Below are 25,987 nucleotides of genomic sequence, written 5' to 3'. Positions count from 1 at the left end.
GCTCCCCCATGTCAAACATTCTTCCCTACAGGTACTGTAGGTCACATTTGTATACAGGTATATCAGTTATTAAATATAATAAATATAGTTTTACTTCACTGACATATCACCTGCTGAGGCTACATAACTTGCTGACTCATTCTGACTATGTCTAATGGGCAGGCTGCAAGATGACATGCTGTTGCTATGTCATCAGGAAGTGTATTTGTCTCTTTGCACATGTCTCAATGTCTCTATAAATACTTATGCTTGGAGTGGACGTTTGTGCATCTCTCATAATATATAATATATTCATAAAGCCTTTCATATAATATACAGTAGTAACTGCTCTCTTCCCTTGCCATATATTAACTCTCTACATTATGTGTTCCGGACATTCCCCATCACCTCACCTTCTCCGCCCCCACCTGCACACCTGTTCCCCATGGGCATAGGTTTTGGCAAAAACTCAAATTATTTGATTATCAACGACAGTAATGTGATACAGTTACATGTAAAGCTCAGCTCCTCCTTTATCCAATACACCTGGGATGTCCTCAGTATCCTTTGTGTACGTCAGTTGAGCCCTCCTTCAGGACAGGACACAAGCTCAAGTGTTACCTGGAGGCTGCAAGCCCCAAAGGTAAGTGAGAAACATTTATTTTCACTTTGTGTGACTATCTACTCACATGTGTTTCATTGACTGTCAAAATTGGCTCGGAATCAAAAAACAAAACAAACAAAAAACCCGGCACACCTGAATGTTTGAAGTATATCTTCTCCTCCCATGTGACCTGTGTGTATTATATTTCTGCTCCTGCACTGGCTATAATCCAACACCTGACAGGACTACAGAGGGAACTGTATCAAGTTTGCATTGCTAGATGCAAGATATTGTGTGTATGCAGGTGTGCGTGTCTGTATTTAAATATAACATTTAAATTTGTGACGGAAACGACTTTTAAAACATGTAAAGGAAATATTGCGTTTCTACAATGCCATGAGTCATGTTTGCGGACCTCTGTTTGTCATGTAATATAATATGATGTATTATAATTTCACAATATAATATATACAAGTTGATAGTTAGTGGTGGAAGAAGTCTTCAAATCATTTACTTGTATTCATTTACTAGTAAAAGTAGCATGTCATGAATCACACCCGGTAAAAATAACAACTCGCTCCTAAAAGGAAAAGTATTTTATTTACTGGTAAACTCGACATGTTAAGCAGGTTCGTTGACCTGTACCTTCAGCAGTGAGTCACTACTCTATGGCTGTATGATTTCCTTGTGCTCCGCTCTCCAGCCCATACCTGGATGACACAGCAAAATGTTTTGTAGGAGATTGTCAACAACAGTAATGTGATCCAGTTACATCATGTAATTGATCAGAACAGGGTTTATGGAGTTTGGATCCTTCACCATGCGCTGTAGACACTGGGTTAATGAATGCAAACATTAACTAGAGTGTAGTCAGAGAGTACATACTGTGACAAACAACTTATTTTGGCTGGTGGTCTACAGGATAAGCCCCAATCTGTCCCCCAGACGTAAGCATGGCTTTGGCCATGAACTGAAGCCGATTGTGTCTTGAAATAAACATTTGTAATAGAGAAGTTGTCTTGTTTTTATCAATGTTGAACATTAAAATAAGATAAGATAGACTTTATTAATCCCACACTGGGGAAATTCCTGTGCTACAGCAGCTCAAAAGAACATTTTCATGTGTTACTAAGTTTACCCATGACACTATTCTGTTTAAAACTAAATCCATAAAAAAAGAACAACCAGTTACTTCAATAAATATTCAACTTTTTGGTGTTAACACAACACGCAGCTAAGAGCCATTGTTGTTTATATTAAGTCATCTATTCACCGACAGACCTACTTCACCTCTCTGTGTACTGCATGATGTCATTCGCATGTGTGTTTGTGGTCCCTATTTAGCTGCATGCACTTTGACAACGCCTGCCAAAGCGCACCACAGATGTTTCCAACCCTTTCTTCTGATCCGACCACAGTGCTGAGGCAGCTACTTGGATTTGGCAAAGGCACTTTTCTGTCATCACTGTATGGCGGGATTTTGGCTTGAAAGGTAGCAATGTGCCCCTTTGATGGGTTGTTTGTAGGAGGATTTCATAGAATAACTGAAAGCAGTAATATGGGCCCAGTTTTCCTCTGCACTGAACAGAGCCACTAATCCAGGGTCAGGAAACTTTTTCCACACTTGAGAGTTACATTACAGGAAACACTTTCTACCAATTCTACTGGACTCCAATATTTACGTGCCCTGTTTTTTGCTACACTAAGCTGTAGACCCACAGAAATGTTGCAAACCTGTGTTTACATGAGCACAGCCTGTACGTGTTGAGATTATAAAGCTGTAGGGGGATCATCAACATACCACAATAGTCAGACAGTCATGACAGAGGACCAACCACAGGCTAATGTGGATGTCTTAAAAAAAAAAAAGAGAGAGACTATGGAATGTGATGTGTAGCACTGAACTTCTTTTCATTCTTTTAAACCTGTCAATCTCCTCCCCTCCCTGATATGTTGCTGGACAGAAATGATAGGCTTCCTATCTGAATGCCAGACAGCAGCACATTACCATGATATACAGGCCCTTGGGCCCAAGTTTTGCATTGACAGCATCTTGGCAGAGTAACATCTGAATTTAGCTGACTGTGCAAAAGACACTCTCAGTCATATTCTTTGGTTCATATGCTAGGAGTAGTCAATGTTAGCATGCTAACAGGCTAAACTAAGAATGTAAACATCAGTGTGTTAGCATTGTCATTGTGAGCATTCTGACATTAGCATTGTGTGCAGCCTCACAGAGCTGCTATAGACTCTTTTCAAGGCCTCAGTCATGTATTTAAAGACACAATTCATAAAAATGTAAATAAACAACAGCTAGAAATTGTCTGTCAATGTTTTATGCTACCTTGTGTGAACCTTGTGTGCAGTTAGTTCTATCCTTTTCACAAGCATGCAATCTAACCTCATAATAGAGAGAACATTTTTGGACTGGTAAAATATATCTCTAGGCTCTAGTTCACTAAATACCGAACATTGCTCTTTTCCAATGCACACACCAATTCTTTTTCCCCATTTTCTATATTAATTTAATTGTTTAAATATATTTTCCGCATATTTCTGTCCCCACACGATGGTTCAAATGGTGTTTTAAATGCCAGGAATATAACTCTGGTGGAAAAATGCTAAATCCCTTCATTTTGATTTGTGGTTTTGGCCTAATCATTCAAATGTTGACTTAATAAATGTCAGAATTAGGCTTTAAAAACTCTTTAATTAATGTGTGTAATTATAGAATGTAAACTCCTCCTCAGGTTGTTAAAATACCCTCATACAGTACGACATGTAAATGAGAGAGGACGTGAGTTTTTATTTCCAAATGTCCCCATCTGACCACTTATCATGCAACACGCCATGTTTTTCTGTAACCTGGCAGGTCAAAGAATCAAGGGGCCCCTTCCCAAACTCCCAGTGGAGCAGTGTGGCCCTTGGAGCCCCTTGACCGAAGTGCTTAACCTCAATTAAGTCTCCCGGCATCCAAGCGTATGAAACGGCTGGCTATGGAATGCAAAACCTCACCAGTGAGAGCTGCCAAGTCAGCAAAGAACACAATAATAAAATAACCAAACCAGTTTATAATTGATGCGATGGCCTGTAATGATATAATTACCTTGCAGGTACCACACAACGTTGTTATGTGCACAACAGTGGAGCTATGTGGGGTACTAGTCACTTCACAATCGCAGCTTCCGTCCAGCTTCCATCAGCTTGCCTTCAAAGTTAGATTCCCGCAGAGCTTTCTTCATATCTTTAACTTTCCATTTTGTTTTTGCAGTCAGTGGTGGCAGAAGGGGGGGGGCTTATTATTTGATGTTTTGAGATAATCCAGCGCTACATTCCTCCCTGGGGCAACCTCAGCCCAGAGTGTGAAGGTCTGGGAGCCACAACCACATTAGATGGTTTAATCCCTGTACAGCTGACTTGCTAACTGGAGGCTTAACTTCCACACTTACTTTTGTCCTCCTTTTTCAAAATCATACATGCACCGCCTGATACACTGCTGTCGTGTGCAATATATTGTAAAATATAATGTATCATTGTTACGGCAGTGTTAAGTTTAGCTGTCACACTGGCAAACATTGTTCAGTTGACACAAAATTACCACTGTTCATGTTGCTGAAGGGTTAATGCTACATTTAAAGTGAATCGAAGTGTCCCATGATTCCTTAGCCCTTAGCGTTAAGCTCAATGAGCAACAGGAATCCGGTCTGTTTAGCTTGCCTAGATTTCCCTGAGAGCCCGTTTCATCACAGGCAAAGGCTGGATGGGCGAGAGAGAGGCAGGGTGTACTCACTTTGCTGTAAAATGATCCGGACGAACAGGGTCTTAATTAATCCATCTCATTAAGGCGCTACATCGAAGGCTTAGTGAGAATCCACATCCACATAAACAGAGGTAAGTTCAGCATAAGGACAGGCCTCGTAGTAAGTCTCAAATAAAAAAAATATAATTATTTTTGCATGATTTTATCTAATACTACCTTTTGTAACTATAATGTGTGATCCTAACAACTTTTTGCATCGTTGCCTAGAAACAAGTGGCGGCTCATTTTAAATTCTATGACCGATTAAATCGCCATTCCAGGAAGCAAGATCTTCAAATCCAACTAGTATCAATTCAAGCGGACACATCTATATTTTCAGAATAGCTGTCAATTTGGTACATGCAATCAATACAAGTCTATTTGTAAGTTTCCTAAACAGCAATGTATTCAACTTTTGGTCTGGAGTAAAGATGCCACATTGGTACTTTATGTATTGTGATTACAGGCAGTTGGTTTCTTGCTTATGATACTAATGAAACTACTAAAATCTGGATCCGTAAAGGGGATTTAAAGGGATGAATTTAGCATGCAGACAGGAGCCAGATTGATTGACTTGTTATGAATCACATTTATTGTGTATTTTGTTTGTTTTTAGTTTCAGAAGTTCTCAAGCATGATAAGATGTTCTGTCCTGTATGTTTTGCTCCCTTTTATATCATTGATGGGTTTGAGAATGAGTTAGCCAAAATATTAAAGGAATAGTTCAGCATTTGGGAAATTTGCTTATTCGCTTTCTTGCCGTGAGTTAGATGAGCTAGCCTGGCTCTGTCCAAAGGAAATTACCTTTACATTTTAGTTTTTGTACAGCTGAAAGAAATGCGATATAACTTGTTAATTTGTGAGCTTTAGAGGTGTTGGTCGGATTTTGTTTTTTTTGCTTTGGACAGAGCCAAGCTAGCTGTGTTCTACTGCTTCCAGTCTTTATGCTTAATTAAACTCACTAAGCAAAATGCTGTTCTCATTAGTCTTACGTTAGGTGACAGATATGGTACGTGTCCACAGAGGCGTTTGTGGACGGTAGGGATCGCCCCGTTTTCCAGAATTGGAGACTTGATGGGCTTGCCACTAGCAGTTATCAATTTCTCTTCAATGACCACTTTCAAGCAAAGAAAACAGGCTACACCCTCCTACAACCGCAATGGCTGCACATGACTGGACGCTTTTACTCGTGGGCTGTCTGCTTTCGCTTATTATACTAACATAGTTCACTGAAATGTGTTTCTGAAAACATTTATGGCAGAAATAAGCTGTGCAGTTGATGAATTTGTCTTCATTTGAGATCGACAAAGGCCATTTTAAAAGATAAAAGCTGGATGCCTCTGATTTGCATAAAGTAACCTCAAAGTAATGCAAATGAGAAGCGGGCAACTCAACGGCCCCGTCTCTCTCGAAAGTTGCCACAACTCTACTGGACTGCATTGCGCGGCTGCTTACATAGACAATACAACAAGTGTTGAAATGATGCTTCCTGTGGATATGTACCTTTTATACGTGAGAAAATACGTAAGGGAATGTAAAATGGCCATACATCACAGCTCAGATTGTTGACAGGTCTAAGCAGTGTACAATGGCTGAGGTTACACTTTTCATTCAAACATGCCATAGAAACATTCACAGAAACCTCTTTTTGACAAAGTATTCAACCACTGGTGCAATCTGACCAACCTTGCTGAGCAAACGTGTGTAATGTTTAATAATGTGATAGTAGTGATTTAGATATTTTCAGGTGACCATTAATGATGACCAGAAACGCATCAGGGAAAGAATTAAGACCAAAAAAATAACAAACCAGCATAGGCTACTGAGATTTGGATAAATTACCTTAAATTTCCAGTAAAGTCTCGGAAATCTCTGAAAGCAGCACTGCCACATCACGGGACTACCCACTGTGGTTAAAAGAATCATGTAGGGAATTGCCCCTCAAAACATTCCCATAAAATCTCCAAGAAAGATTATCAGCACCAAATATCTGGCCTACCACAAGCCTCAGGGGAGCCCTGTACAGTGTGGACATAAGGCCAGAGGTTACATTTAAAAAACTCCTCTTTTACAAGGTATGTTTTTCACATAGGTTGAAGAGGAAGGGGGTTAAGCCACAGGAATGTTTACCTAGTTAGGACATGGGAAGTAGAGTATGGGAAGGAGGTAAGGAGTTAGAGGTCTGATGTTGACCACATGAGGACCTCCTCTTTGAAAGGGTTCAAACGAGGCAAGAAGACAACTTTTATTTGAAGGTTGAAGAAGCAGGTTAATCTGGTCTGACAGCATAAAACAATTAGCCTGGGAAAACCCTGACGACCGGCAAATTTGAGATTTGCTCTGCAAGTCAGTCTGGCCAAGAGCCCATTCAAGCCCATTTCCAATTTTTCCAAATCGAGGCACCAATCACAGCCGTTGAGGCAGGCTTTACACAATGACGATAGCACAGCGACAGCAAGCAGCTTGTTTACATTCAACATGAAGACCACCGAAGCGCAGCAACCCGTTGATGCCGCTGTCGCTGCTACATCACCCTGATCGTTGGTCTGATTGGTTGAAGGACTATCCAATTGCGCCCAGAGGCATTTGAGTGGCATCTGTTGGAAATGGGCTGTGAATGAAGCTTGCCAAGACTGTCTGGTGTCAACCAGGCTATAAAACAATAGAATTATCCTCCAAATATTGAACTACATTCACCTTTTTAGTCTGATAATTGGCAGACTATAATCAAATATATGGCCTTGTGTTGTCAAACATTTGCACTGTTGAGGTGCTTTTGAGCAAGTCAGCTGCAGGGTAGCTGCACTGTAATGACCCTGACCTCTAAATTCCCTCAAGGGGGTAAAAAAGGAAGTCTGTCAAGTAACACATTATCATTATTTCACTCAATTCAAGTCGTTAAACCCTTTGTTAAGCTGTCAAACTTCATCTGCATCGCCATTTCATTAATTACGTGGATTCTTCATCTGATCATCAACGAAAACATTACAAAATATTACCAGTAGAAACCTGTCGTGCTGTCTTTACACACTTACTATCCTTTGTGCCACACATAGCTTTTGTTATGATTAGGCTTTCTATTCAAATAGCACAAGTGATTAAAGCAGCATTTTTAGCACTACAAAGGAAGTCCGCAGTGATCCTAGATCAGAGGTGTGTGTCACCTTAGACATGTGGCAGGTACCCAGTTTGGCTTACAATGAATTAGCAGGCAGGTGTTGGGTATCCTTTCTGCAGTCAAGAGACATCACTGTTGGACGACGCAGTGAACCAGAGACCTTCCGCTTGTCAGATGATCTCTTTAACCAATCCCCAACTTGCCAACATTGGGGGTGACTGTAATTTGAGTACTTCAACAACCTTCCTTCAACATTACGCAATTAAAAGGCATTTCTTGCTTACTAACTCTGTGTTTTGCAATGTTGCTTCCTAATAAAAGTCCTGATAGACACAGGCTGGAAGAGTTTCACAATGCATACCACTGTATATCAGTGGGCCACTGCTCTTGCCCTGGATGCCAGACACCAATAAAAGCTGCCATAAAGCATGCACAAATTGTGTACGGCTATGCCTGGTCTGAGTTACACGCCGTGGCACCACATTTACAGGGGCTACAGGACAGAACAATGGTGACTGTATTGAAGGGCCCTTAACGCTGGGATTTTATTTAGCCCCTGGGCAGCAAAGCAGAGTCTGCATTTGGAGAGAGGACATGCAAGCCGTGTGTGTGACTGGAATGCGTAGTAGAAGTGTAGTTGAGGAATTTGTGCATTGTATATGATTGCAAGACATTTTACCACTTCCTGACTCTTGACCTCAAGGGTCAAGTTTTTTAGATTTTTTGGGTGGGGTGGGTTTCTCCACTAATGAGGGCGGCAAAAGTAAATTGTAACAAATTCATAAAGGGAGATATTTTATTTCATTTTTATTATTTTTATATAATTATATAAATTATAGTAATTTTAAGAACTCTGTAAATCTTAAGCTTGATTGATGTCAGTGTTACAAGGTATCATTGTGGATTTTGTGCGATTCTTTTCAGTCAGAAGTAATTTTAATACAGGTTTACATATTTTAGAATAAGGAAATCTAAATGTTGACATTGTTGCAATCTGTTTAATTTGTACGCAACAATGGTTCAAGAGAGTTTAAATAACAATTTAACATATTCCCAAGGTATAGATGTGGAAATAATAGTGGAAGTAATCAAGTTTTGTGATGTAATTGGCAATATCCAGTGGAACAACGTGCCTGTGTTTTGGGGAAGTATAATGAAGTTGGTTATCATTCTGAAAGTTATCACTTCTCCAATTATGGAGACTTGGATATGCACCCAGAAATGTAGGATATAGTGTTCTGCCGAAACGCTATTATTTGCACCAGTGCTTTGTTAGGTATGTACATGTATATGTGTGGTTGTGGGTGTGTTGAGAGATTGTTTTAAGTGTAGGTAAACAGGCTTTTATGTAATCAATGGCTTTGCTAATGGTGGTTGAATGCTATCTAGTCATTAGCCTGTGAGTTAGAATTTGAAATTTAAAAAAAAATGTATTATCAAAAACAAGTTTTTTTGTTTGTCTGAAGACAAATCTTTCCTGGGAGAAATGTAATTTGCAGTAATACTCCCTGCTTCAGTTGTTATTACTGAAGACATGTAATGTATCGTAATCAAGAGAAACAGCACCCTGATGTACTGTTCATGCTGTATCAAACCAAGTCTTTTTCGAGTAAAAGCAGCTTTTCCTTGAAATTTGAAGGTACTTATTGGTAATATAGGATGATCTTGAATTGGAGCTTCAATATTTGCGTTGTTTTATTTTACGAATAGATGTAGCAGGTGATTCAATAAAAAATGGCAAATAAAGATTGTAATAGTGGACATTTGTTGAGTCCCCCTGCTGTAATGTAAAACATTAAGATCAGAGACAGTATGCATACATGTAGTGTAGAATATATATATCCAGGGAATAAATGACCTCCTGTAATCAAAGTAATCGGCATTAGATAATTTTTGGCTTTTAAAAAGTTTAAAACTGGTGATTCTCCTAGCTGAAACACACTTATGCATGTGTTCACATCTCCACAAGTCAGAGTATAATGATCAGTTTTGCATGTGATTTATACACCTACTAGTCTGGCTCAACGGATGTACATTGCTGGGATAAAGCTTGTGCCAGATGTCCTTCCCCTCTTGCTATCACTGCTATCAGGGCTTAGTGCTACTCAGGGCGGTTGTGATTGGTTTAAAGAAATACAAACAAGCCAAAGCGTTTTTTCTCCTATCCCAGAATAGATAGGTGGTGTAGCCAGACCGTGCTCCATCGCTGACACAGTACTGTGGAGATAGGTCTGGCAATGTAAAACTATACTAATATAACCTAATGTGTCAATGCAGGGGAATGTAATTCTCTGAATGAAGTCCTTGGAGCAGAGTGCTAGCTGGAGTCTGGACTTTTTTTTTTATTGTGGCTATAAATGCTCAGCTGAATGAGCACAGGCAATGACACAGCCCATTAAATGTGCTGAGAGCTGCTTGAGGTGGCCTAAATGGTTAAGACGTCGAGACCATGAACAGGACAGAGTCCACAATATGGACCTGAAGGCTGGTGTTTTTTCTCAAGTTCAAGCAATGGCCTATATGAATGAAGAGAAAACAAACCTAGTTATTTTAGAGCGGGTTAAACGTAGCACATTTATTTACAAAAATATTAATTAGGGCTGAACGATTAATTGCATTTGCGATAATATTGCGATATGTTAAAACGCGATTTCCTAATCGCAAAGGCTGCGATTTGGTCACATGACTCGCGAGAGCAAATCAGTCTGCACTCCGCAGAGAAAGCATCAACTAGCACGCTAACGCTACGTCGTACCTTGAGCTGATTTCTGTCATTCAAACAACTCTGAGTTGTAGTTTAAAACGTTTACAGCCATTTTAATAAAATGAAGGGTTTTATTCGGGCTTGAGTCCATACATGCAGTTAATGGATACAGGCACACAGAACTAGGGCTGAACGATTAATTGCATTTGCGATAATATCGCGATATGTTAAAACGCGATTTCCTAATCGCAAAGGCTGCGATTTGGTCACATGACTCGCGAGAGCAAATCAGTCTGCACTCCGCAGAGAAAGCATCAACTTAGCACGCTAACGCTACACTGTACCTTGAGCTGATTTCTGTCATTCAAACAACTCTGAGTTGTAGTTTAAAATTTTTACAGCCATTTTAATAAAATGAAGGGTTTTATTCTGGTTCGAGTCCATACGTGCAGTTAATGGATACAGACACGCAGAACTGAAGGCTCGGTTGGCAACTATTAGCTAGCTCTGATTAGCGGTTAGCTCCGGTTAGCGGTTAGCTCCGTTATAAAGATATGGAGTGGAGGAGCTGCCACTGAGAGGGGTAACAACCAGACTCTGATAAATGACGTTCGGGGAGCTTTCACAGCAGCGCGGCCGCGGTGTTTCAACGGTTTTATTAGTACTGTCGGTACACGATCCGTTCTGCCTGCACGATCCGTTCTGCACATGCGCAAGATAATACTGTTTTACGTATCCATACGACCTGCACGATCTGTTCCATGCTAGCCTATGGCTAGCCTCCACCGGGAAGCTAATGTTAGTTTAGCTAACAGCTAATTCGGCTAACCGCTAGCTGACAGCTAGATTCAGTCTAAAATAACGTTAACTCAAACGTAATGGGAAAAGCAGGCTACAGCTAAATTAAGACTTCACAGTAATAACAATAAAGACAAGTATTGAGTGATTGTATTTTAAATGAGCACAAGTAAAGTAGAACTGACGTAACAGCTGTTATATATGTTAGGTGTTTGTTATATATGTCAACGTTTATTTTCAAGTTTTATTTTGAGGGTCTTTTAAAGTTATTACATGCTGTCTCAGCTAGCAGTTAGCCGAATTAGCTGTTAGCTAAACTAACGTTAGCTTGGCTGTCGACCGGAAGCGTGGAACAGATCGTGCAGTGTCGTAAATTCTCGTACAACCGCGCATGCGCTAACATTTTGCGCATGTGCAGAACGGATCGTGCAGGCAGAACGGATCGTGTACCGACAAGTACAGTTAATCCCACGGCAAGAACGCCAGCAACTAGCTAACGTAACGATAGCCTCTCTGAGCAAGTGCACACGGCAGCACGCAACTTCACGAGGGGGAGGGGCTGGAGGCAGCTCCTCTCTGTGCACTGTAAAAAAAAATACACTGTGGTGTGTGTGTGTGTGTGTATACTATATTTTTACTTTTTTAACTGTCTAGTGTGTAATTGTGTGTTCATACTATAAAATGATTTATTGTTTGTCTTTGTTGAATAATACAGAAGACAAAGCTTAAAAAAATAATCGAATCGCAATCGCAATATTTGGGAAAAAAATCGCAATTAGATTATTTTCAAAAATCGTTCAGCCCTACACAGAACTCAAGGCTCGGTTGGCAACGATTAGCTCTGATTAGCGGTTAGCTCCGGTTAGCGGTTAGCTCCGGTATAAAGATATGGAGTGGAGGAGCTAGATATGGAGTGGAGCATGGATGTATTAAGAGAACTGGATACAGTGTTCAGCGGGAAGCCCCGTACGTTCCAATGAGAGTGTCACTGCCCGATGTGAGTCGAGTGCAGATGTGAGTCGTGCATGCGTCACTTTGCGACAAGTAGCCTACAAGATGCTAACGGCTTTTTGAGCTAACGCACAGTCTATGAGCTAACGTTAGCAATCAAACAATCATAGATAGCTAAAACGTTTTTGAAAAAACTGCTGCTGCTGGCTACAAGTTAGCAGTCAAACACAATAAGGGCTGTCACTTAATGGCGTTTTGAGCTAACGTTAGCAATCAAACAGTCATAGATAGCCAAAACGTTTTTGAAATGACTGCTAGCTAAAAGTTAGCAATCAAACACAACAAAGGCTGTCACTTGAATGGCATTTTGAGCTAACGTTAGCAACCAAACAGTCATAGATAGCTACAACGTTTTTGAAATGATTACCATCTTCTGTTATTGTATGTAAAGAGAAACGTTTATTATTTTATAGATTTCACAAATTTCAGTATGACACGTTATGCCGTAAACAGTTTAAATCTGAGCATGCGCGACTCACATCTGCACTCGACTCACATCGGGCAGTGACAGCGAGTGCTCAAAAGCGCATAAAGCAAACATGGAGCTCGGCTCTTCCGCATTGTTGGCCCATAACGCTGATTGGCTCACAATGGGCATGCGCACTAGCAACAATTTGTTTGTGTTGTCGTAGCAACCGGTAGCAACATGCGCGTTCATGAGCTCCTCTCTCGTGTCTCATACATAGTGGCGAACTCATGAACTCGCCGTTTTCATTGTCTAAAATATTCACTAACGTTAAACATTGTGTTTTCGTTGTTCCCGATCGTTTACATGCTTAGCTAAATAAACGATAGATGTATTTAGCTAGACAACCAAGGAGATTTAATAATTATGTTGTGCTACTAGCTAGCTAATAACTAGCGCTAGCGGTTAGCCTGCAGTTTCGTGAACAAAACTCATTCATGGCTTCAGCTCTCATCCACGTTACAAGCTTTACAGCATACAGCCCTCGGATGTATCATAAGAGAGAACCAAGGCGATGTAATCACTATGTCTATAGTAACGTTATGTAGGCATATAACTAGCTATGTGTAGATCTTAATACAGACATGCTAGCTACCCCTGATGTTAGCAACTAGCTAGCTAGCCGATAGCCCGCCAGTTTGGGAAACGCTAATGACGTTACATCCACGTAGCTAACAGGCTTTACAGCAGCTACATACATCCCTCGGATGTATCATAACTTCATAAGATAATACCATGGACGTATTAATAGAACACATGGTGAATTACAACCATTAGCTATATCCATTATTACAGCTAGCTACATGAGCTCGGGAGAACAGTCATTTGAGCGGGCGGGCGCAGTCCCGCGGCTCTGCTTGCGTCCACTATGCGCGTTCATCATGACAAATTTAATAATTCTGGATTTGCTTCTAGTGAATGTTAAAAATGTTAAAAACGTGACGTTTTAAACAAGGACCCTTTCAGTGTTCGGGCTGGTAAGTTGATATACCCAGAAAACCCAGTTTCTTTCGCCATGCAAAGTCTATGTGAAAAGGCTTTCTGGGCCATGGGGTGCAGTACCACCGTTATCCGCTAAGCCCATGGTGGCTTTTAGACTCGGGGGCTTGGAGTGGAGGAGCTGCCACTGAGAGGGGTAACAATCAGACTGATTAATGACGTTCGGGTAGCTTTCACAGCAACGTGGCCGCGGTGTTTCAACAGTTTTATTAGTACAGTTAATCCCACGGCAAGAACACCAGCAACTAGCTAACGCAACGATAGCCTCTCTGAGCAAGTGCACACGGCAGCACGCAACTTCACGAGGGGGTGGGGCTGGAGGCAGCTCCTCTGTGCACTGTAAAAAAAAAATACACTGTGTGTGTGTGTGTGTGTAGATATATACTATATTTTTACTTAACTGTCTAGTGTGTAATTGTGTGTTCATACTATAAATTATTATATTATTATTCTTTGTTGAATAATACAGAAGACAAAGAGCTTAAAAAAATAATCGAATCGCAATATTTGGGGAAAAAAATCGCAATTAGATTATTTTCAAAAATCGTTCAGCCCTAATAATACATATACAGACACATCAGGAAAAATGCCTATATGCAAAGACAAATAAAATTCTAATGTATCTGTCCATAAGAAAAATACATTATGGGGGTGTGGTAGGGAAGGGGTGGGGAAAGTGTGTTCTTTGCATGATGACATCACAATCTGAGGTGAGTAGCAGCAGGATAAGAATTTTAAAAATAGGAATTACAATATTTTACTTCTTGTTTCCAGCCATATGCCGTACATTGTAATATAGATGTTGAAATAATGATATTGATATTTTATTTTATCATTAGGCTATATCATTCGTAGCCATGCAGAATAACTCATTAATAATATCGTTCACTAATATATTCTGTAAATATCAGAGCATCCACGCGTCAGGCTTAGCCCATAGACCGAATCATAGTCCCTCTATACATTTGGATTTAGGCGCTGCGGCTGCACCGGCCAGCAGCACATCACAGTGCTCCCCTGTCTGGAACAAACCATTTTTCCACCCGAAAGGGGGTGGTCGCGGTGTAGATAGAGAACTACAGGAAACGCAGAGGTGAGGTAGGAAATGTAATGTAGATTTCTCTACAATGTCTCCATTCATACGACACACCAGGTGAAGATTATTGTACTGTTTCGCCGTTTTTATTTTAGGCATCGTTAGACTTCACCACGCTTTTCCAGTTCAATTCCGCAAAGAGAGCGTGACGGTCTCGTGAAAGTGTTACATGTGTTAACCTACCATGTAGAGAGGGATGACCTGTAAATTAGCCCATGTCGCTACCATTTATCCCGCTATGCTATTTTATTGTTCAGTGGCGGGTCAGGTGGCTTATAAAAGGCGGCTTGTGGTCGCTTTATCAGCATAATGTGTTCGCAGGGGACGAAAGTGGAGAAAAACAGATAGCGGGACGCGAATTTGCGTTTCTTAGGATGGCGAAGGCATGTCCCGCCCTACTCTGCCTCTGATCAGTTTATCCTGTACCCACCGGCATAAACCTAACCAATCCAAACCACGAGGGCAACGAGGACTAGCCAATCAGAGGCAGAGTAGAGCGGGTCATGTCTTCGTCACCCTAGGAGGAAACTCAAATTTGTAAGGTTACGAAACAAAATTAAGAATTTCAAGATGCAACAACCCTTGCTTCTATAATGGACATATATGAAATTGAAAGAATGGAAATAACGTATATTGACAAAGCACACCAAAAACGTGACTGTTTTATTCTAAATACACCATAAAACAACCTCAAATAATACCAGATGAAATGACGGATTATAAGTGTGAAAAGATGGTTATCAACCGACTAATTCATTGGACTACAACATAAGGTCCCTATAAAACATCTCTGAAATGTGGGTTTTGTTTTGACAGGAGACAAAAATACTCAAAATCCTACAATGACTTATACTCAAAAACATGACTTCAATTGGATATTGTAAATATTAATATTTATATGTTTTAGGTTATTTGAGGTAGCCTACTTGAGGTAGGATAGATAGATAGATAGATAGATAGGAGGAAAAGCGCAGGTGAAATTGATAGCATTAATGAAGGCTCGTTCCATTTGTAAGCTATTCCAATGAGCCAGCAGTGCGGTACCAGGGCCTCCTCTAAGTGTAATGCAGCTGTCATTATTGTTATTAAATCCACCTGTGTTGTTCCTACTATGACATGCTGTAAAAAAGGTCTATAGAGCAAAGATTTGTATTTTTGCAGTATAAAATATATAGGTGCAACGATGAATCGATTAGTTGTCAACTATTAAATTAATCGCCAACTATTTTGATAATCGATTAACGTTTGAGTCATTTTTTTTATTAAAAAAATAAGATTTCTCTGATTCCAGCTTGTTAAATGTGAATATCTTCTAGTTTCTTCTCTCCTCTGTGACAGTAAACTGAATATCTCTGAATTTTGAGAAAAAAATCGACAGATTAATCGACTATGAAAATAATCGTTAGTTGCAGCCCTAATAAAATAGTGTTGTGTGAGAAATAGTCCCCCGCCAGATGCACAAGCGGAAATCATCTGGTCGTTGAGTGTGCTGCGGAGTACAGATAAAGGACACCCACCCACATAAGTCCGTCCTTGAGACACACATCGCAGATAAGTGAGGCAGCCAAACGAACAGTCAGAAAATACACCCAAATTCTAGCTGTATAATCCCGTCTGTGACGATGTGAGTGAAACCCTGCTCTGTGCTCCTTTTTTGAATAACTTTACAATGTGTCAAGTTTTGCTAGAGGGATTACATTTGTTTACACACTGCAGGTATTTTCCTTTGACATTTGTCCTCCTCTTCCCAACTTTTTTCCTAATGACTTGTGTTTTTCTTAAGGGGTGTGTTTGTGTCTCTGCCAGAACCAGCAATGGCCGACCAGCTGCCTTCACAGCAAGGAGACCCGCTGCTGAATAAGTGCTACCAACGGTGCCTCCCCAGTGGGAAAGAAGCAACCAAAGGCGGCCTTCATGCTAGGGGACAGTGGGCTAACAAGGCTGAGTTCCTCCTGGCCGTGGCGGGGCAGATCATCGGCCTGGGCAACGTCTGGAGGTTTCCTTACCTCTGCTACAAGAACGGAGGAGGTAAAGCATGTGGGATATGGGGAGAAGAGAGGACATTTCAGCTTAAAAGTTGTCACTGTCTTTGTCTCTCTCTCTTTCCCTGTCTCTTGGCTATCTGTCTGTCATTTGCCCTTGTCTTTTCCTCTTGTTTTTCTTCCCTCTTTTTCCTATCATCTAAAACTAGGGATGCCATTTGCAAGGTGTTTGTTAGAGCTGGGGATATGTGTATTTTGTATTTTTACACCTATGATATCATATAAGTTCTCCAAAATGTGTCCGTTACACTGATTTTTACTATTTTCTTGGCTCAGATTGGTGACCGGGATTTTAATTTAGGGTTAAAGTCACTAAATGTAACTTTTAAATTTTTCTGAAACTGTGTAATTTTTCATCTGATGATCATAAATGACCTTTAACAGTAAACGAGACTAACAGTGAAAAGAATGCTATTTCGGAACACAGATTTCAGCCGAAGCAGCCACATCAACACAAACTGAACAGTTACATGTAGCCACACGCCGACTTATTGGGACTTTAGCTTATTCACCGTATCCCCCAGAGTTAGATAAGTCCATACATACCCTTCTCATCTCCGTGCGTGTCGTAACTCTCACTTATTGGGAGCAGTAGGCTAGTTGGAGCCGGTTACCTCCAGGATCTGTGCTAAGCGAGGCTAGCGGTGGGGGCATCAGACAGAGTTACGACACACACGGAGATGAGTAGGGTATGTATGGACTTATCTAACTCTGGGGGATACGGTGAATAAGCTAAAGTCCCAATAAGTTGGCATGTTCCTTTTAATATTAAAATCATTGATGTTTCAGTGTAAGGGTTAATTTTGGGTTATTAGTTACTTCAGAATTAAAACTGGTGTAAAAGTGATTTTAGGGTTAGATATTGGGTTGAGTGAGTCAGTGAAGGTCCTCATAAGAGTGTGTGTGTGTGTGTGTGTGTGTGTGTGTGTGTGTGTGTGTGTGTCCAGGTGTGTTCTTCGTACCCTACCTGTTGTTCCTGGTGCTGTGCGGCATCCCCCTGTTCCTCCTGGAGACCTCACTAGGACAGTACACCAGCATGGGAGGGGTCAGCGCCTGGAGGACTATCTGCCCATTATTTGGAGGTACGCTTATCTAATTATGTCATCAGTAGACTAGTATCTGAAGCTGCAGTTTGGTTTGTTGCTGTGTTGCATTGCATATTGTAATGTGTGCCCAGGTTTTGTTTTTAACTAACGATTCTTTTTTTTTGATTATTGATTTAATCTACAGATTATTCTCTCAAGTAATAAATTAATGTTCTTCCATAAAGTGTAAAAAAAAGTGAAAAACTGCCATTATAATTTATAGGAGTTGATTATTGGCTACTAGTACGTCCCACACCAGGGATTGATGTATCGTTGTAGGATACACTAAGGTCAGCACAGCATGGATTGGGGAGTGACGACAATTACTTCCACCCTGGGGAAACGTAAACTCTGAGCCTCCAAACCTGATGCAGGGGGAGATGTATCTCACAACCCATGATATTGCTCCTATGACCCACGAGATAATTATCAAGTGTGGTTTCATATGATGCAGGTTAGCTGCCCACTCCGAATCTAATTGGAGGGATGCAACATGGCCAATATCTCTGTCTCACTTACTCGTTCTCACTGTCTTTTTAACTTTCTCTTTCTTATACTCACTCCTATACTTCCCCTTGTCTTTTTCCCCGCCAATCTTTCTCCGTACGGGTGCAAGCATTCAAAGAATTCCTATGTCCACATCAATACAAAACCCATATGAACAATCTGACCACTATTTGGCATGCCCTGCCAGCTGCATGCGTGCACAGTTCATATTCAATCTCAGCTTGTGTATCGAAACAATTCAAGAGTGCAGAAGGCAACGCTCTCCCTGCCTGCCAATATGGCAATAAAAACACACTTGAGGTTGCATGTCTTGTTTTCATGGTATCCTGCTATCCAAACAAAGAAAAGCATTAACTTAACACGCAGTTACACCAGTGAAACAGAACCTTCCGCGTGGTGCTTTTTAAGAGAAATTAAACACTGTGTGAAGTTATTTAAATTGTGATCCTGTATAAGTCAGGAATGGAAGCAGGTTTAGACAATTAAACATCTGGGTGGTAGGAATGCATTGAAGTATCAAGGAAAGGCTTACGACCTTTAAGTAGACCTGCACACTGTTTACAGTTTTCCTCTGGATATTAAGTTGGACCGCCCATGTAGTAAAGGCATTATAGAGGGACTTTGGTCTTTCCTGGCTGTATTTATTCATATGTGCAACATAATTACTAATTGGTGGGTCAATATCCATGCAGGACATTCCATTTAATTCTGTTTAATTTAGATTTATGCAAATTTCAAGCACAAAACTGAACTAATGAAGTTCAGAAAACAACACAAAGTCCATTTGGTGTGCAGGTGCAGCTACGGCCAGTAGTATGCCAGCTGGACCACCACATTGAAAACAGATTATGTGTGTGCTCCATATTGCATTTTTTTATTTATTTTTTACCCTGTTCAGTGACAAATATGTGCTGCTCTGCTCCTTAGTCCATATGGCCTGCAGATGCACACACACACACACGCACACACACACACACACACACACACACACACACACACACACACACACACACACATTTGCACATGCACATAGGGTTACCAGTATTTTGTTGACAGCTGGTTGTGTGAAGGCCATGTGTTTAGCACAGGGACAAACTATGTCGACAATATGCAGTACTTCCTCGGGCACATTTCTTTGTATGCCCACAAACAAAGAAATGCTTCTGTAAGTATTTCGGCACTTTTAACATGCCATCATTAGATAAAGGCCTGAATTTCATTAGAGGACACCACAAACAGCCATTTGTCTAGGCAAACAGCCCACACTTTCCAACCCACTCAAGGCCTCATAAGACCATCATTCATCCTTAATGAAGATATACTAGATGTGGGCTGCGAGTCGAGTGTCTCAATAAATGGATGCTCTCATATGAAACTCAAGTGACTTGGAACTGATAATAGAATGTGTGTGCTTGAGTGCTTTGAAGCTCATTTATTTGTGTAACTGCAACTCTGTACATGTATCCGTCTGTAATCCTGCTGTACATCAGCTAATGATAGGTTCTGCTTGTGTAAACCATCGCACTTTTATATCTGTCTGTCTGCGTCTTATGTCTCTGCAGGTCTCGGCTACGCCAGCCAGGTGATGATCCTGCATGGCTGTGTGTACTACATCGTCATCCTGGCCTGGGCTCTCTTCTACCTGACCTACAGCTTCGAGGCGGAGCTGCCCTGGTCACACTGTAACAACACATGGAACACCGGTCAGTAGAGACAGGAAGTTAGAAGCTTCTGTCATTGCACTTTGAGGCCGCTGAGTAAAACCTCCCATGTGTTCTCCTGCAGAGGCGTGTGTCCTGTTTGACCACCACAACCAGACAGCCAATGTGAGCAGCCTGCCTGAGAACGCCACCTCCCCTGTCATAGAGTTTTGGGAGTGAGTTCCTTGGTTTGTCATCTTTTTTTGTGGTATTGTTCATGCATTAACAGCTCTGTCTGTCTGTGTGTGTGTGTGTGTGTGTGTGTGTGTGTGTGTGTGTGTGTGTGTGTGTGTGTGTGTGTGTGTGTGTGTGTGTGTGTGTGTGTGTGCATGCGTTTTCGTTCTAGGCGGGAAGTGCTTCGTCTCTCCAGCAGTTTAGACGAGCTAGGTCCAATCAGCTGGAAGCTTGCTCTGTGTCTCGCCGTCGTCTGGCTCGTGTGTTACTTCTGTGTCTGGAAGGGAGTCAAGTCCACCGGAAAGGTGAGCGGAAAACACACCACCATCATCACGCCCGATTGCCGTACTGCTTTTCAACTCAGATCTCAGTTAAATCTAAACACGCAGACATTGTATACATATAATTACATAGATATACATATAATCTAAACATATGTGTATAATGTCTGTCAACGTTCAAGTTGAAGTTTAAAGTTGACAGACATGATGCACATATTTTTAGATTCAGTGTGACTTACACTTTCTGACGATTATAATTATTTGTGTATAAAACTTCATAAAGCCACTTAAAAAAAGACGCTCCTTATATCCCAGAGCTTAACTGTGAATCATCAGATTTTAATTGGTAGTTGTCTGTACATCCACGACTACATTATAAACAGGAATGGCTAATAGCTAATTCGGCATATTATATATGGTGCTTATTTGCCCTGATGTAATGGGGCACAGTTCTCTTAAGTTTGTCTGAGGGGGGCCCACCGTGTCAGACTTTGAAACCCCCCTGCTCTCGATTAATCTTTTTATTTGAGTCCTCTGAGCGCAGAGAGCCCAAGGCCAGAAAAGTAGTCTTGCTCTAGGTACAGAGATGTGTGACTGAGTGTTGGCAAAGTTAGAACTAAAACATAAATTCTCTTCTTTTATATGGTTGGCAAATGAAATAAGGGCCTGGGCCCTGCAGCAATTTTGTAGGATTTGTTTTTTTGTGTCACTGCCACCATCTGTCAACAGGTTTTAAGACTCCAACTTTCCACGGTTCCTTTTTAGTATTTCACCTCTGTTTGAGGACATCACAGACGTGTCCCTGCTGTTTTCTCTGTCCCGTCCTGACCACATCCCCATGTGCTGTGTACATTCTAGGTGGTGTACCTGACAGCCACCTTCCCATATGTCATGCTGTTTGTGCTGCTGGTGCGCGGTGCCACCCTGCCTGGGGCGACCCAGGGCATCATCTACTACCTCAAGCCTAACCCCACCCGCCTGGCAGACCCACAGGTACAAAAACACACGCACACACTTTCGTACACATTAATGCCTCATTTTGGACAATATAGGAAGTGAGTTAGATTTATTTGTGTATTACATTTTGTCATTTGTGTGAATGAAAATGGACTTTATTACATATCTTACAGCTTAGATACTGAGAATTAATAGGGTCTAACTACCATTGTCGCTATACAGACTGCAGGGACGTTGGAGGATTGATTTAGCTATTCTGGCTTTAATAAAACATCAGTGTTAATGCACAAGTTCCCTCTCTTTCTATAGGTATGGATGGATGCAGGTACCCAGGTATTTTTCTCATATGGAATCTGTTTGGGAAGTCTCACGGCCCTCGGCAGTTACAACAAATACAACAACGACTGCTACAAGTGAGACCCTCTGTCGCACACAAACACACAGCAGCAAGTGTAGCCACACAGCGTCTCCTTCCACTCCACTTCAGACAAACCATATTCACTGAAATGTACGATGTAAGCTCCCACTGGTCAGAGGGCTTCCAGAAGGAATGGCTGGAATGGACAGAGAAAACACAATGATACAGCCACACCTTAAAGAAAAGCCCTTGCTGCCATGTTTCCCACACTCTAGGACTCCCACAGACACAGACACACACACACACACACACACACACACACACACAGAAAGAGTAAAGCACTTAACTCTTAGCTTGTATTTACAGTAACAGGCCAGAGCTCCACAATACAAGGCCGAAGACCCTGATTAAGATCTCTGTGGATTCTGTTACGGCCACTTGTCTACGTGTATTTCTTTAAGTTGTGTCTTGCTATAATGCTAAATCAGTTGTGTTTTGTTTGTATGGCCCTCCAGGGACTCTTTTCTTCTGTGCCTCCTGAACAGCGCCACCAGTTTTCTGGCAGGCTTTGCCATCTTCTCGGTGCTGGGCTTCATGGCTGAGGAGCAGGGCGTGGACATAGCCACCGTGGCCCAGTCAGGTGAAACAGAAGTGGGGAGATTTTGTTTAGGAAAACGGCTCAAGGGAAAACCGAAATGAATTAATGTCACTGTGCCATAACTTATGGCACAGTGAAATTAAACATAGTTATTACTTGTAATAACTATGTTCTAAATGTTTCTTATCGTCCACAAATCCCATTAAAAGACCAACAGGTACTACTAACAACAGGTATCCTCTGTGAGCCAAAGCCTGATATAGCTTATTCCTCTGTGCCATAGAGCTCCATTGTTGTCCAAAAACTATTAATCCACGGCTGAAAATAGTCCCTGACAAATGCACTATTTACTCCTATTTGAGTAATGTGTGCTAAAAAAATGACAGTGCCCAGCTGCTTTGGGAAATGACTTAGCCTTTTTTTTTTTTAAAGTAAAAGTAAAATGAAATATAGCGTGGCCTGTTTTTAAAGATTTACACCTTCAGTTGGAAAAGGAACACCGGCCTGATAATACTATTTATATTTTTCCTTATTTTACCAAAAAACATTACAAAACACTTCACCCTTTATGGCCTAATTTAGCTGAAAATAGTTTTTTAGTTTAGTTATTGCTTTCTTTTCTTCTTCTTATCTTCTAATATGATAAATCACATCACATACCTAACACCCAATGTTTCTCCTGTTTCAATAACCTGTATTTACTTTGTTCATCCTCTCAGGACCTGGCCTTGCCTTCATTGCCTACCCGAGAGCTGTTGCCATGATGCCTGTACCCCAACTGTGGGCCGTCTGCTTCTTCCTCATGATCATCATGCTGGGGCTGGACACACAGGTAGAGACAGACACACATATACACACACACACACACACACACACACACACACACACCAACTTTGATCAATCACTTGCGATGGCTATTGATGTATTATGTCAGCTGCTAAACTAACATCACACACGCTGACCCCGTCTCCCCTCTGCCACCCAGTTTGTGAGTCTGGAGGCCCTGATGACGTCCGTGACTGACCTGTACCCTCATCTGATCCGACGAGGCCACCGCAGGGAGCTGCTGCTGCTGTTCGTCTGCATCGTCTGCTTCCTGCTCGGACTGGTCATGGTCACGCCGGTAAGTCACACTCAGCATAGATGGATGGAGATGAGGTGTACATGGTCCTCTATGATCCTTTTAACTTAATACTTGAACAATAGCCACTTTCCAACCGGAGGGATTTTTGCAGTTCCTAGAACATAAAATTCCTAGAACCCTTTTTTTCTCGTGTTTCGACTGGACCAATTTAGGGATTTTTAAGTTCCTCTGGCCGCAGTTCCTGTAACTCTTTCAGCTCCTACTTCAGGGCAGGGTCTTTTCGCTGTTCCCTTTTCAGCATAGGAACCTAGGTCAACGACGGTCGGGTTTCCGGTACAGACAGACCAACAACGGGACAATTTTAACAATTTTCGCCATCTTATTCATCACTAAATTCACTTCTGACAACGTTTTAGGCGAGAAATTACCTGTTTAGATTTCGAATATAGGCAGTCTTGCGAAAATTGATGCAGAATTGACAATTTGCTTCAAAGTTTTCGGAGTTGAGAAGCTCCATGAAATGAGGCGACAGCCAGCAGGCGCCTGCCGGGGCTGCTAGCTCGTCACTCGGCCAGTCATGCTCAGAGACCCCGCTGTAAGCTGGAGGTCTCTCAGACCGCTCTCGTAAATAAGAGGCTTTTATTTCGTTTCCTTTTATAATAGAAAAAACGGTTTTGGGGGAAAGTAGTTAGTAGATCTGTTTAGAAGTGGACTTTTCCTATAACTACGTTCCTGTAACTACTTGGTCAGAAAGCGGCTAATGGCTGTAACCCTATGGACCTTTTTCACACCAGACATGTCGACTTGTCATAGTAGGAAAAGCACAGCTGAAATTGATAACCTTAACGATGGCTCAATTCCATCAAGTGTCCCAGCAAACTATTTCAGTGAGTCAGCATGCACAATACCAGGGCCTCTCCTAAGTGGAATACAGCCATCATGAATGGTTTTGAATACACCTGTGCTTTTCCTACTATGACATGTCAACATGTCTGCTGTGAAAAAGGTCTATTACTTCAAACCTTTAATATTGACTGTTGATTTGTGTCTATCCTACTGTCTACTTTATTCCCTTATAATGCCCATATTTAATGCTGTCTTTTTTAAAACTTTATCCTTGCACTGCTATAGTTTTTATATTACTATGTCTACATCATTCTCTTATATTTTCCATATTTAATGCTGGTCTCTAGACTTTATCCTTGCACTATTGGACTTATTTGCACTACCACCATGACACACACTCTCACTGCAAGCGTCTCATGCTTATACATCCCTTAGTACATTCATGTGGATTTTTTATTTAGTGTATTTTCTTTTATTGTCCATATTATTCATGTGGATTTGTTATTTTAACATCCTGTTTATGATGTATGTGTATGTTGTGTGTGATGTCTTTAAGCGACTGGGACCTTGAATTTCCCCTTGGGGATCAATAAAGTATCTATCTATCTATCTATCTATCTGTCTATTGGTTTTAATGATATAGAATAATAGAGTTTTCTCTCTTTTGTGTCCACCCCGATGCAGGGTGGTCTGTATGTGTTCCAGATCTATGACCATTTCTCCTGCAGTGGAGCCAGCCTGCTGCTTCTCTCCATCTTCCAGTCTCTGGCCATCGGCTGGGTCTACGGTACACATCTCAACTCCTCTTTTCTTTATTTCCATTTTCTTTTTTTCATTCTTCTCCTGTACTCCCCTTTCTTCCTCTCCTCTCCACCTTCTCTTTTTGTTCCCTTTCTTTCTCTCCATTGCTTTTCCTCCTCTCCTCTCATTCTTTCCTTTCATCCTTTTTATTTGTTTTATTATCTTTCCTCTCCTTTCCTTACCTTCCTGTTATTTCCATTTCCTTCGTTCTCTCCTCTCCTATACTTTCCTATGATTTCCTTTTATTTCTATCTCCCCTCCACCTTCTCCTCTCCTCTACAGCCTCACATGTTCTCTTTTGTCTTTGTTGTCTTTTCTTTAATCAAAGACACATTTTATATGTCGGAAATATCCTACCATCGCATTCCGTGTCTGAATTTAATGAAATTCTGTCGGAGCTCATTAGTCTGACAGTAGGCTAAATAAATCTTAGGTTGATTGCTGTCAGTACACACGGAAAATATAAAGAAAGACCAGTGCCAAGAATTAAACACTTAATCACTCCACTAACGAAAGTAGTTCCTAAAATCTGATTAACACACACAGTCCACGTCCTCCCCTCCTTCTGCATTCCAGTTGGAGTCAGTAGACAGTATATTAACATGGCTGCAGCTACCCACTGTTGTAAGGAGACTGGCTCCTAGCCAGGCCCCTGTCTGTCTCCTCCGGGCCCTAAATCAGCCCCCGGGCCCCGTCGCCTCTCAGTCTCAGTCTGGCGGCCCCAGGGAGCCCCTATCCCAGCCAAACCTGGGGGCTCTAGATCATTTACACAAACATTGTTTGTTCAAGAGTGAGATGGGTGGAATGTGCCCCCGTACATACATCAGGACAATACAATGAGAGCTAGAGCCTTCAGACGATTACCTTGTATTTGGTGAAGAATTAAGAGCCAGAAAAGTTGTGACATGTTAAAAAAGAGAGTAGGGCCATCGCAGGTGATAACAAAAAGGTCAAGTAGATGAGCAGAGAGTGTGTGTGTG

At 41.3% G+C, this 25,987-nt stretch overlaps 1 protein-coding gene across 7 annotated transcripts in view; it reads left to right on the top strand.

Moving 5' to 3' along the window:
• Positions 1 to 554: 554 nt before the first annotated feature.
• Positions 555 to 25,987, top strand: part of LOC116044637 (sodium- and chloride-dependent GABA transporter 2-like) — a 29,140-nt gene continuing 3,707 nt past the window's right edge. Inside the window, exons 1-12 of one of the 7 annotated variants that reach the window (XM_031292008.2) lie at positions 555 to 622; positions 16,381 to 16,602; positions 17,564 to 17,698; positions 19,771 to 19,911; positions 19,994 to 20,084; positions 20,255 to 20,387; positions 21,222 to 21,356; positions 21,630 to 21,733; positions 22,194 to 22,318; positions 22,996 to 23,108; positions 23,262 to 23,399; positions 24,891 to 24,993. In XM_031292008.2, the coding sequence (XP_031147868.1) occupies positions 16,389 to 16,602; positions 17,564 to 17,698; positions 19,771 to 19,911; positions 19,994 to 20,084; positions 20,255 to 20,387; positions 21,222 to 21,356; positions 21,630 to 21,733; positions 22,194 to 22,318; positions 22,996 to 23,108; positions 23,262 to 23,399; positions 24,891 to 24,993 (1,432 nt within the window). In that variant the 5' untranslated portion in view covers positions 555 to 622; positions 16,381 to 16,388. Of the gene's footprint in view, positions 623 to 4,264; positions 4,475 to 14,320; positions 14,591 to 16,001; positions 16,291 to 16,357; positions 16,603 to 17,563; positions 17,699 to 19,770; positions 19,912 to 19,993; positions 20,085 to 20,254; positions 20,388 to 21,221; positions 21,357 to 21,629; positions 21,734 to 22,193; positions 22,319 to 22,995; positions 23,109 to 23,261; positions 23,400 to 24,890; positions 24,994 to 25,987 lie in introns of those variants that run through there. The other 6 variants (XM_031292012.2, XM_035998502.1, XM_031292007.2 and 3 more) reach the window with 6 other exon arrangements.

This window comes from Sander lucioperca, chromosome 24 (genome assembly GCF_008315115.2).
Source record: "Sander lucioperca isolate FBNREF2018 chromosome 24, SLUC_FBN_1.2, whole genome shotgun sequence".
Lineage (NCBI taxonomy): Eukaryota > Metazoa > Chordata > Actinopteri > Perciformes > Percidae > Sander > Sander lucioperca.
This window is presented reverse-complemented; position numbering and strand designations above follow the sequence as displayed.